This window comes from Sarcophilus harrisii, chromosome 1, assembly GCF_902635505.1.
Source record: "Sarcophilus harrisii chromosome 1, mSarHar1.11, whole genome shotgun sequence".
Classification (NCBI taxonomy): domain Eukaryota; kingdom Metazoa; phylum Chordata; class Mammalia; order Dasyuromorphia; family Dasyuridae; genus Sarcophilus; species Sarcophilus harrisii.
In genome coordinates, this window is record NC_045426.1 from 210,408,461 (window position 1) to 210,423,874 (window position 15,414).

The 15,414-nt window shown below is 32.7% G+C and overlaps 1 protein-coding gene across 6 annotated transcripts in view; it reads right to left on the reverse strand.

Moving 5' to 3' along the window:
• Positions 1–15,414, reverse strand: part of PAM (peptidylglycine alpha-amidating monooxygenase) — a 362,537-nt gene that overhangs the window by 185,942 nt on the left and 161,181 nt on the right. For all 6 annotated transcript variants that reach the window (XM_031968924.1, XM_031968914.1, XM_031968908.1 and 3 more), the window contains one exon: positions 13,726–13,783. In XM_031968924.1, coding sequence (XP_031824784.1) covers positions 13,726–13,783 — 58 coding nt within the window. The remainder of the gene's footprint in view (positions 1–13,725; positions 13,784–15,414) is intronic.

Here is a 15,414-nt window from a genome sequence, read left to right on the forward strand (position 1 = left end):
TGCCCACTTAAGTTATAGTTATGACTCATTAACAGGAGAGGTGTCAATGTATGCTTTCATTAGCATAGGTGTTAGTGGAGAGAATGATATTAAGAAAACAAATAATAATCAGGCTGGTTGTATATTTAAGGGATAATGGGGGGAAGGTATAAATACTATTTTTCATCTTCCTAAAATTTTGAGATGTTTTTGAATAGGTGCTTACAATGAAAATCCCAAAGGCCAGGGGTTGGAAGTTGACCAGGTTGGGTTTTATTTCTTATTTGTGTGTATTTTAAAGTGTATTAAAAATCACTTTTACCAGGGAACTAGAATTGCTCTTCAGAAAGACAGAATGCTTAAGGAAAGATATACAGCAGTCCTCTGGCACAGTTAGGCTAAATAATTATCCTAGGAAAAATAAGAAAGGTAATGCCATATAACCAGCTAACTGGGGAAAAAAAAGATAGGAGATAGGAGGGGATTAAAAAGAACTATTTAACAAATATTTATTAAGTAATAACCATGTACAATTGCTTTAGGGACACAGAAACAAAAATGAAAGAGACTTTTCCCTCAAGAAGCTTCTATTTTAAGTAAGAAGAATAGGAAAACAACATATATACAAGAAAGCATATTATAAGCTAATTTAAGAATGGACAGGATATTAATACCTAAGCAAAGGAAGCTAATGGAAGCCTTTGCACTGAACTGTGAATGATTCTGAGAGGAAGACTGAACAGAGATTTTATGAGATAATCGAAATGATTTTATATAATATTATAAGACATAAAATTAGTAAGTTAGATGGTGATTAGTTGAGAAGTTTGTATTTTACTATTGAAACACTAAAGATTTTTGAGCAGAGGCGAAGTCAGTACCCAATACATGTTGTTTGACCAACACTGTGGGGTTTTTTTAGCTCCAGGAAAAATGGACTGGAATAGGAGATTTGAAGGAGAAGATTTAATTGGGAGATAAGGAGTGATGAAGGCCTGAACTAGAGTAAAAGTTGTGTGCAGAACTGACAGAAAGGAGAGGTTTTGTGGCTATAAATTTGTTACTACTTGACAAATGATTGGATAGGCAGTGTGAGGGCAAAGGAAGAGTTAAGCATAATCCTAAATTAATAATCTGGATGAATGGAATGATGAAGGTATCTTCACAAAAACATGAAAGTTTTGGAGGACAGATTAGTTTAGAGGGGAGATAGTGAGTTCTGGTTTGGACATGTTGAGTTTGAGATGCCATGAGTAGTGGTACAATTGATGAAGCCCTATACCTAAAGTCAGGAAGATATTAGTTTAAATTCAGTTTCACTTATTAGCTGGGTGACTCTGGCAAAGTCATTTAATTCTCTGTTTCTTAATCTGTAAAAGGAATACTAATAACATCTTCTTCCCAGAGTTTTTGTGAGGATCAAATGAGATAATAGTGCCAAATTCATAGTAAACATTATATAAATGTTAAGTTATTATTATTAAAATGAAATTGAAAAGAAATAATCAGGCAGATAAGAGGAAGAACAAGGAAACATCTGTGTCAGAATTCAAGGGGAAAAATATTGCACCGATGGAGGTGGTCAACAGTACACAAAATTAGGTAAAGGAGTCAAGGAGGATGAGAACCTGGAAAAGTCATCTGGATTTGCTAATTTCTTAAATAGACTTAACTGGACTGCTAGTAAAATTGAAGAGAAAAGTTCAATGCAGTGTTATGGCTGGAAGCCAAACTATAAAAAGCTGAAAGATAAATATATGCAAATGAGGACAATTCTTTCTGAGAGTTTTAAATTAAAAGGGAGGATAGATGAGGATACTTTGAAGGTACAGGAAGATCAAATGAAGAAATTTTTTAAAGGATAAATCAGACATAAGTGACTATAGAAGGAGCTAGTACATAGAAAGTTCTTGGAAGTAAGAAAGACAGAGGAAAGATGTGATGGAATGGACTTGAAGATACAAACAGAGTCTTCCTTGGCTTGGAGAAGGTCTATCTCTGCATCAGAAACTGGAACGCAGAAGAAGCAGCTTAGGACAGATGGCCTTGATCTTCTCAGTAAAATAGAAGGGAAGGACCTCTATCTTTAGAGAGAAAGGGATGGGGTAGAGTTAAAATCTTCAGGAGAAAAGAAAAAGTTGAAAATATCCATTGAAATTAGTGGGACCAAGAAATAATGAAGGAAGAAGCCATATTATATAGTGAAAGAGCATTAGATTTGGAGCAAAGAGACCTTAGTTCAAAAGTCCATTCTTATGTATGACCTTTAACAAATAACATGGTCTCTTTGACCCTCAGTTTCCTCATTTATAAAACAAGGAGTTTATACTAGACTGCCTTTATGATCTTTTCCAACTATAAAATAACAAATAATAAGTCACAAATTAAGTTATTAAATTTATTTAAATTAATTTATTTGACAAATTATTACATGATAATAAATTACTAAATTAAGTTTCCAGTTCTAAAATACTAATAAATTGGTTGCCTTACTACAGTGAAAATCCAATAGAAATTAGACAAATCCTATTTAAAATACTCAGCTGTATGACCCTGGCAAATCTCTTAACTTGTTTGAGCCTTAGGATCCTCATCTGTAAAAAGAGATCAATAAAGCACCCATTTCATACAGTTGTTGATATGATTAATTGTGATAATCTAAGCAAATATTTTGCAGACCTTGAAACACAAATAAATGTGAGTTATCATTATATCAATTTTTTAAAATTGGTACAAATAAACTATATGGAGAAAGAGGTGTGCATAAACACATACATATATCTTCCCCATGTCACTGATGTATGTGGAATTTTACTGCTAGACCACAGTGTTTATGCTCATCTGTCTGATCACTTCGCACATGATCAAAATTAAATTGTTCCTTCAATATAAGGAGGAAATTGCAAATAACCTAAACCTGTTTTGCTTAGAAAAAGTTATTCTTTTCTTTTCTTTTCTTTTCTTTTTTCAAGAATTATATATGCCATTCTGCAGAAACAATTGTTCTCCATTTGGAGAAGTATGGGAAAAATGATAGCAGGAAGTTATATTAATTTGACCTTCTTCTAAATGTGGTCGTTTTTATCTTATTTGTATAGTGCACTTTGATAGATAGAGGCCTACTATCATCCACAAGGAAGAAACACATTTATTTAGTGGTCAGCCAAGTGAGTGAAAGTAAGGGGATCAAGATGACAGTCAAATTTCTTGGCTGAGTGGCTTTCTGTCAGAGTCAATTCTTCTGTGTGTCTGTAAAACACCCTTTAGATATCACTACAGTTCAGTAGTCCACAGAAGATTGTATCAATATCTGTAATGCTGAAGGAAGCAAACCAATTTAAAATTCTGTAATTTGCCAACTAAAAAAAAGAAATAAAGAAAGAAAATTGGGGCTGTTATCTCAAAGGAAACAATAAAAATTTTAAATATTAAAAATTATTTGTTGCTTTCAAAAAATATTTTCTCACTATTGGCTTTTGTTCAGTTTACCCAATACTATATGTCAGTACTGCACTGGCTGGTAGAGATAAAAAGAGAAATACGAAACAGTTCCTGCCTTAAGAAGTTTACGTTGTTTCGGGAAAAATAATGCCTACGACTACTACTACTATTTCTACTGCTATGAGTAACTAGAAATTATTTTATTTTAATGTATTTTAAGATTTGCAAAGGGTTTTACAATACTTTCTCATGCTATCCTCACAAAAACCCCAAGAAGTTGTTGTTTACTTATTTTTCAGTTGTGTTCAACTCTTTGTGACCCCAGTTAGCATTTTCTTGTGAAAGAATACTGGAGCGATTTGCCACTTTCTTCTCCAATTCCTTTTATAGATGGGGAAACTGAGGCAAAGTTAAGTAACTTGCTCAATCACACAGTTAGTGTCTGAGGCTTGAACTGAGGAAGAGGAATCTCCCTGACTCCAGGTTTGGAGCTCTAACCACTGTAACAGCTGGCATGCCTAAGTAGGCACTATTATTATTCTTATTTTATAGAGGAAGAAACTGAGCTAGATAGGCATTAAGTGATTTGTCCAAGGTCATTAGTACATGACAGGATGTACTAATCCTGTACAGATGAGATGTAACTCATCTGCACTCCTCCATTTCCACTAGTAAATGAAAGTAGGTTTTTTTGGGGGGAAGGAGGATGGGGGAGTACTAGTTGTGAGGGGGATCAAGAAAAGGTTCATGTGGTGACATTTTAGCTGAGTTGTAGAAAGGTAGTAAGGGATTCTAGGAGGAGAACCCATCATGATACAAGCATAAAAGACCACGTGAAAGTTTGGGAGTGTCAATTATGACTAGAGTTTGTACTTAGTTGTAACTGAACGAGATGAGGCGAAATCTTTCAAGACAGTTGTGAAAATCGAGTAAGGCTTCACCTACTTCAGAGTTGGAGTAGGCTTGAAGGTCTTTGAACATTGATTCAAGGGTATATACTTAAGTCCCTCTCCTGCTATCCTCCCATGACATCATTTTCTCCCTATTTCAATCAAATATGAGCAACTGTTATGGGCCAGAACTCTGAACTTGAAACAAAGGATTCTTACAAGGTGCTAATTCAGTGGAATTGATGAGACAATGGTTGTTTAGCAGGGTGCTTAACAGTTCTCTAGTTCAGTACCCATACTTAGTACTTAATATAGTTCCACAAGATTCACATCTAAGATAATGGTGTATATAATAGCCAGCAAGGACTGGGCATTCCTTCCATCTTCAGTCAGGCTCCTGGTGGCTCTGCTGAGGGACAGATTTATTCCATTGTCCATCTTTGTGGTGGCTGGAGGCTGAAGCACAAACCTTTGGATTCAGAGAGATTCACAGGGCAGAGAAAGAGCAGGAGCTCAAGCTCTTAGAATCAAGGAGAGAGAGACAGGCCTCTAAGACAGCTAACCACGCCCCAGGAAAGGAGACAAGACTTTGAAGGAGACAATAAAGGATTTGGACTTTAACCCCTGGCTGTTCTCGTGGTGATTACTCTGAACTGAAACCAAGGCTACTCCCAAGAATCCAGAGACCCCAAGAAAATCAAATAAAAGAGAATATTCCAGGTAACTTTGTACTTATTGGTCAAGTTCAATTTCTTGGGTAGTTCCCCAGGTTTAGAATGTAAGACCCTCAGCCAATGAGGGATTTAAGTGTCAAACTGGTCCTGAAAAGTCCCTTCTCCCTTGGATTGCCTGCTTGTCGGGTGGGTCGCCTGATCTTACAAGAACCTACAATAACTTTTGCTTTGCTCCTAGAGATTTCTCCAGCTTTTATAAAAAATGGTGACTCCTCACCATTTCTGAGCCACACATAATGAAAAATCCTTTTAATTGGGCTTGGGTCTGAAGTACTTATGACTCAGGGATTACTGAGGGAGAACTCAGAGAATAAATGAATGAGAAAAGCATTTTAAGGATTTATCATAGCACAAGAGCTGCTGTCAAAAACCCCAGTAATAATATGAATTAAAAAATCATTATAGTCTCTTTGCAAAAAGACCTATCCAAAGTAGTGATATGTAATACTAATATTTTAGTCAGGTCACTAGCCAGCAGATATGTTAGGATTATTATTATTATTATTATATAATATATAAATATTATGATTTGCAAATTGTGAAGGTGATAAACAACTACCTTTATCAAAAGTGAGTCTAACATTGTAATTTGATACACGTATATAAGATTAGATAGGTCTGAATTCCCTGTAAAATCTATATTTTTTAGTTTAGAGATACAAGTTCTGAGGTAAAAGCTGTCACAAGCAATATTACTTAATAAAATAAATAATATATATATATTTTCACTCTTCTGCCTCAACTGAAAGATAGAAATTTCCCACCACTGTTTCAAAGGGTTTGTAAACTCATCAGAAAGGCAATAATCTTATAACCCTTAAACCTTTGGTTCATTCACTTGGTTGAGAAAAAAGGGGATATAGGCTGACTACAGATCCCAAGAGTAATGCTAGTGGGTCTAAACACATTTTACATATTGAGAATTTGTGCTTAGGAAAGAAACTTGGCAATGTGTCTAAAATCAGGTTTTTTAGAATCACATTTTATTGTGTCAGTCTCCTGGCTTTATTTCTAATTTTCTGGATTTCAAAAGCATTCCCCTACTTAGGGTTTTTCAGTATCCCCGTTGTGTGTGGGAGGGAGAGGAGGGACTTCTGTCCTTTGAAAATGTAAGTTTCTTGAGGACAGAAACTGTCTTTATGCTTACATCTATGTATCCGAAGTGTAGCACAGTAATAGACATCTAATAAGTACTTTTTAAATGCTTGGAATCTGCCTTCTTTCTAAAAGAAGAGTTTCTCAGTTCATGTAATTATAAGAATTACAAGACCAAGCTGCTTTTAAACCCTCAAAATTAATCTAGGTGATTATCCTTGGTTAAATACCTATGTGTAAAATATAATAGGTAGAATTATTATCCTGGAGAAATAATTCAAAGATTCTCTGACAACTTTAATAAAATAATAGTTTCTTCTCAGTAGTTCATTCTTTCCACTTTCTCTCTTCTCTACTATCATCTACACATTGATGTTTCAGTGCAGTGCCAGCCAGGTCCATACACTTCTATAGCTGTAACTGATTTTGGCTTAAAAACAATTTTGTTCAATATTGTTATAGCAATATTGTGTGAACTTTTTTTAAACCAATCATGATTTCCTGATCTTAGATGAAATTGTATTCCAAAAATGGAAGTATTTAGGCACATCAGGAGTTTTGGAGTCACACAGGCACAGAGCTCCTATTAACAGCTGTAACTAAACGATTCCAGTAGCTACAGTGCTCCTTGGAACTGGGTGTTAATGGTAATGGCAGTGATAGTGCCTCCAGTGGAAGTAGAGTTAGTCAGTCAAGGTTGAAAATAGCATTAGAAAGTGAAATTCTTCATGGCAGAAAGAAGTCCCAGTCATGAATTCAAGAAAGATAGTCTTGGTGAGGAAACTACCTAGCAGAGAAATACAACTTCATCAGGACTCCAGAAAAGGAAAAATGGATTTCTAGGACCAGAGTTGGGAATTACCCTTTTGTCACATCTGTTCTTTACATATGCACTTCACTACTATTGTACTTTAAATTTGAACCCACTTTTTCCAAGAAAATTTTGTGTATTGGTTAAATGATATACTCTTAGATTTTTTGGGGGGGAGGAGGGAACGACTTGTACTAACTGCTCTTAATATAACATTTAGTGACTATCTTTTTAAAGGGCTAATTATGACTCTGATAATTAATGAAGATCACACCAGTAGGGGCAAAGAAACTATAGGACTAGATATAAAACTCCTCAGGGTTACCTTTCAAATCCTGGAAATAAATTGAAGATCCCCAGAGGGTGCTTGTGTTGTGGTTAAAAAAAAATAATCTGTAATAAAGAGAAATTGAAGAACAAAAGTCCTAGCAAGATCTGTGTATTATTAGTGTAAATAGCAAATATCAATTAAACAGATCCAATGGTCCTCAGTAATCAAGGATGCATCTAACAGAGCAACATTTTTAATACAATTGAAAAGGTATCAGGCTATATTAAGGGTACGGTCCAATTGGACCCAATGGTCCAAAGATGCAAGTGGCATCTAAGACTATGTTTGGTCTAACCCAGAAATGGAGAGTAACCTTTGCTTAAATTGACTCTAGGGAGGTACAGCTATATCTTAGGGCAACAGGAAAAACAGAGTTGATTAAAATCACCTGGAAAGTCTTATAATAGGCACATCTTATCACTAGATTAACAAATCTTCTCCCAGGGTCAACAAAATTTAGACTGGAATGTCTGTGGTTGGAATGTAATCCATAATAATAGGGTATTAAACTTTTACATATTCTGCTAATAGGAGTCAGTTTGAATCTATCTAACAAGGGCTACAAAATCAAGTCTGAATTTAATTCACAAATGTTAATTACAATTAGATATAGTGATTAGATATTAATAAGCAATTTTAGTCTAAATTTCACAATTAGGGATGTTATAATTATTGAAATTTTAGCTTTTGTACATTTATTAAATAGCATTATAGATTTATTAAGTATTTAATGTTCTGATTATAATTTAAATTTTGAATTTCTCAAGTTTTCATTTTTAATATTTCCTTTAATTCATTTTTAAATCTATAACTTCAGTTTGAAGTTGAATTCAGCTTATTCTTGTCCATATTTGAGGAAGATTATATACATCACGTTGAATTTTTTTCTAATTTCATTGCTGCATTTTCTCTTTTCTTTAAATGATAACATAACTTCTTTTCCAAGTATTTTATCTCTATCATTGATATTCTATTTTCTTCTCTTCCATATCATTTGGTTTTTTTGCTTTGTATTGAATGTTAATTTTCTTTGTTTTTAATTTCTTCCATTTTATTTTATGATTTGTCTTCAAAATTTACATGAGAACTTCATTGAGCTTTCAAACAGCATGCATTACTCTATTACACATTAATAGTAATACTTGCTATTTAATCTCATCAATAAAACCAATTTTTTAATGACTGCCATTAGAACAATAGTTGCTTATTTACATTTACTTTGCTGATTATTGTTATTATGACGACTAATTTCAATTGATGAAGTTTTGGCCAGATTGTTTGGTTAATTATTATAGTAGCATTATGGACCAAAACTGTGAAAATATGAATATATTACTTTAAAAGTTGTCAATTTATAAATGATAATATTCATAAAGAATCCTTGATAGAAGAGGATATTACAAGAGTCTTGAAGTTCAGAGTAAAATCATTGAAAGATTATAAAATGATTTATACAAAGATGAGATAAAAATATAGTTAGAACATTGTGAGTTAACAGACTCATTTGAGCATATAAATATTTAATAAAAGTATAGTGGAGCTAAGTGTTTGACTTGAGAAGTGTCCTCTCTCGTCATCTCTAGGTATTACTATGAAGGAAGGATGATTAGCTAGCCATTCATTTCTCACTTCTCCCACAAAATTAAAAAAAAGGACAAAGATATAATGTAGACTATACCCATTTCTGTCAAGAATAGTTGCCTTACAATAACCACCCTCTTGTCTAGTTTTCTCCCTTCCTCTCTTTAGGGCAGGGGTAGAGCCTTGTTGCCCCAAGGGCTTCATAACAGCCTTGTCTCTCTTTACTCTTCTATCCTACTAGGACTAGGATTGGAAATTTTGTCAGTAATTCTCATTGACATTATGTTTTTTTTGGTTTTTTTCCCCCCAATCAATAAACATGTCCTAAGTGCCTATGTGCCAGTCTGTGCTAATCTGTAAATGACAGCTTAGAGGAAATGGCTTCAGATTCCTGTGCAATTCTCTTTGGAGAGTTCCTGGAATTATTTTTAAAAAATACTAACATAGTTCATTCACCCCTAGGATAAAGGAATTAGTTTTTCTCTTCTAAACTTTGGCCAGAGCTTGGGATCTCTATTTCAAAATAAGAAGAAAACCAACTATTATTTTGTGTAGTTAGATTCACCATTCTTTATCACACATATTGCTCCAACCCTCCATTTTTGGTCCATAATCCCAGTGTCCATGACAGTCTCATGGATTACCAGGTACCATGATAGGCTTTATTTTCATCCATCTGTTTTTCATCTTGATGAGAATTCCTAGAAATGAACAAGCAGCTGCCACTCTTGCCACTCAGCACCAGTCCTCTCTTTTTACTCCCAGTTTTGGGCAAAGAACCCAGTTTCTTCTGTTGCTGACACCTTCCAGTAGATGTTGTCCTTTTTGCCTCCATTCTCCTCACTTACTCTTTTTGCAGGATTCTATAATCATGAGGCAAATCCTTAAGATTGTTTCTTAGCTAAAAAGATGAGCAGACATTCTAAATTCCCAAATTGTTAGTGAGGGTTTAAACCAATTCTCAAATGAATTCTCTAGCATTTCCCTCTGCCTATAAGTGGATAGAGGTAGGAAATGAAATTATAAGCCTCATCACAGTGGTATAGAGTAAGGGATTGTGAGGAGTGAAAGATGACCCTAAGGATGCGAACCAATGTGACTGTAAGGGTAAGGGAATATGCAATGGAAATAGAATTTTTTGAAGAGGAGTAAATATATAGGGAAAGCCAGAATTCTATTTTAGGCATGTTGAGTCTGAGATTATTTCCAGGATGAATACTTTGAAATGTCCAGCATGAGGGATGGAAGTTCAAAAGAGAGATTAAGGCTAGATGTGCCGTTTGGGGAGTCAACATCAAAGGGATGCTAATTAAACTCATGAGTATTGATGAGGACACCAAGAGTGTAAATAAATAATATGGCCCGTATTTGAAAATTTATTTAAAAAGTTGTGCACACATGTACAGATACACATACACACACAACTGAAGTGGGCTGAAGTGAAGGGAAGGGAGTTCAGTAGTTACTGCAACTTGATGGCAGAATGATATAGGTACATTATTATTGTTGTAGCTCAATTTCACTTTAATAGATCATACTTGTCTTCTACCTTCTACTACCACCAGTTTCCTGAGTTGGAACTTCAAACAGCTACTTTTAATGTTTTTTTGTTTTATTTTAAGTATTTTAAAGTTAATATGATGGTTCTAACAATATAGTTTTCATCCCTTTCCTACCTCTTCATCATTTGTTCCTCCTTGAACAAAAAATTGGTAAACTTTGAAACAAGGCTAGAAAATTTTTATTGTTTTATACATACACACACATACACACACACACATACATGCAGAGACACATTCTGAGATTACTTAAAACAAAGGTACAAAAATCCATAGCTTAAAAGGATAGATAAGGGAATTTTTTTTAAAGAGGGTTTACTTAGATAATAACAAATACCAAGAAAACAGCAGGTCAAGTCAATTCAAGACAGAGAATATGAAGAAAAAGAACTGGTATGAAGAGAAAGATCAAAATTTAGGTTTGTGGGGTTTAACAATCAAAGATGAGGAAGAATCTCAAAATAGTAGCTGTGGAGAAATATTACAATTTTTAAATAATTTACAATTATTACAATCCATACAATTACTCTGCTAAATGATTTAACATTGGTGTTTCAAAATTATTTAGATACTTTAACAAATTGATTTCTGAGTCAAAAGATGTACTTCAAGATGAAGAAACAGACTTCCACCTTAATTGGAAGAGAAATATATTCAAAGACAGAGGAGAAAAGAAAGTGACTTCAGCTTTTTGCAGAAGAAACTTTCTCCAAAAAGATAAAAAACAAAGTAAATAGACACAAGCAGACTTTTGATCCAAGAAAGAATCAGACTAGAGGAATTCAAAGTATTATGATTTTTCTTAAAGAAGGTATTTAGACATTGGAGACTGGAGGATTTCAATTCTATGAACAAATTCTGATGGAAAAGATTTAAAGCAGAGATGCACGAAGTCATAGTTTACATGTCTATTTTTACTTTTTACCATGCTTAGCATTTTTGGCCCATCTTTTAGTATTTGAAAATGAATTGACTACTTAAAGTTTGATATAAGAAATATAAATATATAAATACACACACACACACACACACACACACACACACACACACAGTCCATAACCCACCTTATATAAACAGAATGTGTGTTTTCTTTTGTATTTTATTTTTGTAGTATACTATTTTATATTGAACTATAAATTCTATGAAGATACAAAATGTATTATGTGGAAGAATGTTTGGCACATAATAGGCCCATAATAAATATTTACTGAACTGACTGAAATGATTTACAATAAAGAGAAATTACTTTGGACATGCCATAAAAATATCAAATGGTGATGGAACTCTTATAAGGAATAATGTAAAATCATAAAAATTATGGATATAATTATATAATCATTAATATAATTACATAACTATGAAATAATTTCCCAAGTAAAAATATTGTATAAGCTGTAATTATGATAAAAATATATAAATTAGTTCTCCTTTCAGAAAAAAAGTTTTATATGAGAAAATATGGAATACTTTAGTTACTAGATTTATTATTTCTTCTCTATGAATACTACTCATAATTAAATACTTTCATGTTTTACATTATCTGAAAGAAAATCTATTTATTTTGGAGAAACAATAACATATTCAATGAAATGAAAGTGTGGCCCATTGCAATCACCAGTTCTTAAGCCACACAGTGTATCACAGCAAACGGACCACAAATATATTAATGTATGGCCTATACTGTTTTTCTGAAATAAATCTTCATATTTATTCAGATGCTTTAGGTTTATCCTAAAGTTAAAACAAACAAAACCACAATAAATCTGACAAAAACAAAATAAAATAGTTCAAGAAAAAATATGGAAGGTGTCATTTTGAAGCAGTAAAAATTTGGAGTATAAAAAATTACAACTTTAAATATTTACTAATCACAAATATGGATAATGTAATTATAAAAATAAAGATTATTAATATTTAATAATCTGCAAATTAAAATTATGTTTCAAGAATCGATTATTTTTGTCAAGATGAAAATTTTTCTACTGTTTGGATCTCAAACCCTTTGTGATTTAGTAGAAAATTTTCAAAAATTTTTGGACTAAAAATTCATCACCCCCCTGGCCAATCTCATAATGAGCCTCTCCAAATTTAGCTAAGTAGGGTAATCATAAATTTCACCTATATTTAAAGCAATTTTTTCTAATTTTCTAATTTTAAGTAGAGCAACAATAGTTGCTAATAGAAATGTTATTTCTCTTCTCTTTGTAGCATTATAATTAAGAAGTTCAAAAAGTCTCTCTGAACAGATATTGTAGTAGTTTTCACTTAATTCCACATATAATCTGGACAGCATTATTATGTTCCTTACCCTCACCTCCCCATTGTAGTGTATAATCTTAGTAACCAATGTTAACACAATCCTTTGGTCATGAAGTGCTGCTCAGATTTTTAAAATTTGACTGTTATTCTTAGAAGTATAGAAAAAGAAGTTCATTTAACAATTTTGGTCCCTGTATCTCCCCTTTCTATCTCCTCAAACTGTCAGCCAACTAACATAAAAATAATAAAAGCACATTACTAATATCTATGATAGCAATTCCTTTAGGGAATGTCATATAGAAATTCACTCTTGAATACAAGCAATAGTAAACCAATTTAAATTATAGTCATTTCAGATAACCTGATTCAAGTTTTGTTTCAAGAGAGAAAAGCAACAAAATATTAAAAGAGGAGCTAAGAGTCAAAGAGTTAAATAATTTTGCCAATAAAATATCATCTCTAAATAGTTAAAAAAATTGTCACAAGGGTTGACTAAAATGAAAACTATCCAGAAGACAAAACAGGGGGTGCTTTCCTATTGTATTCACTTGATTCAAATACCAATATACAATTTTGGTGGGTTCAATCATATATTTATCATCTTACTCATTCTAGAATATAAACAGAATGGATTTTTTTTCAGACAGGTAAAATCTTATTTTGTCCACTACTGAATCAAAGTACAAAGGATTTACAGCTTGAACCAGAAGGTAAGTAAACAATCTGTTCAGTGGAGCAGAATTAAGTATTGAGGCACAGACAGAAAGCCAATACTGTATAAATGGGATTGTGAAGTATTGGAAGCCACAGACATCTGCATGTGACTCTTTAACTAATATTACTCATGAATCATTTTGAATAGTTTGTTATTAACTCTATGAGACTCTCTCTAGTTTGTTTTTTTGCATTAGGCATGATAAATGCATTTTAGAAAATCTGATTATGAAATATCAAGCTCGTAACCATCAACGAGAACTATAAACTCATTTCAAAAAACATTTCATTGTTTTTCCACATTTCTCACCCTTATTCAATGAATACTTACTGACAAAGGCTTCCTCATCCATCGGCAGACGTAATGACATGCAGAGGTAGGTATCAGACTATGAAAGGAAACAAAATAAAATTAAATAAAATGTTTTGCTAGTTAGGAATGCTAGTTAGAAACTCTGACTTTTGAATTTAGAATGCCAAAAGGTTTAAGGCTAAGGAATTTTATACTTCATTTTATAGATGGGAAAATTAAGGCTCCCCAAAATGTGAAATTCATCATTGGCAGAGATGGGAGTAAAATGATGGCCTCCTAAAAAAAAATTAAGCTCTTTTTGCAAATGATTTAATAGTATTTTATCTCCCCCCTCCCCGCAATTACATGCTAAGACAAAATTTTTTTAGCATTTATTTTTACAAAATTTTGAGTTTCAAATTTTCTCCTCTCTTCCTTGCCTCTCTACCTTTCAAAAATGGTAATCAATGTGATATAGGTTAATATGTGCTAATATATGAAACATATTCCCATGTTAGTCACAGTTATGAAAGAAGAAATAGATCAAAAGGGGAAAACACAGAGAAACTTGTTATAAAGGTTGTTTCCCAGCTTTCTGCTTGGCTTCTAATCTTGGTTGAATTGGTTTTGTTTGTACAAAAGCTTTTTATTTTAATATAATCAAAATCATCTATTTTATATTCTGTAATGTTCTCTATTTTTGGTTTGATCATGAATTCTTCTCCTGACAGATTTGAAAGGTAGACAAATCTGTATGCTTCTGATCTGTTTATGGTATCACACTTTATGTCTAAATCATGAGCCTATTTTGACCTTACTTTGGTATATATACAGTGTGAGATACTAATCTATATCTAGTTTGTGTTCTGTTGTTTTCTAGTTTTTCCAGCAATTTTTGTCAAATAGTGAGCTCTTTTCCCAAAGGCTGGAATTTTTCACTTTATCAAAGACTAGGCTACTATGGTCATTGTCTTCTGTTTCTTCAGCTATTCTACTGAATTATCACTGTATTTCTTAGCCAGTTCCAGATAGTTTTGATTAATGCTCTATAATATTGCTTGAGATCTAGTATTGGTAGGTCAACTTTCTTTGCATTTTCTCCTCAGAAATTTCCTTTATATTCTTGACTTTTTGTTCTTTCAAATGAATTTTGTTGTTTTGTTTTCTAGTTCTATGAAGTAATTTTTTGGTAGTTTGACTTGTATGGCACTAAATATATAAATTAGTTGAGGCAGAATTGTCGTTTTTATTATGTTGGCAAGACTTATCTATGTACAATTGATATTTTTCCAGTTGTTTAGATTTGACTTTATTTGTTTGAAGTGTTTTTTAATTGTATTTATGTAGTTTCTAAGTTTATATTGACAAGTAGACTAATTCTTTATTTTTCAGCTATTGTAAATGGAATTTTTCTATCTCTTGCTGCTGGACTTGTTGGTCACATTAAGAACTTAATAATGATTTATAGGGTTTATCTTATATCTGTACCTTTTCTAAAGTTGTTAATTATTTCAAGTAATTTTTAGTTGATTCTCTAATTATATCATCATTTTATCTGGAAAGAGGGATAGTATTGTTTCCTCATTACCTATTCAAATCCCTTTAATTTCTTTTTCTTCTCTCATTGCTACAGTGAACATATATAGTACTATATTGAATAATAGTGATAACAGTGGGCATCCTTGCTTCATCCCTGATCTTAATGAGAAGGCTTCTAGCATATCCCCA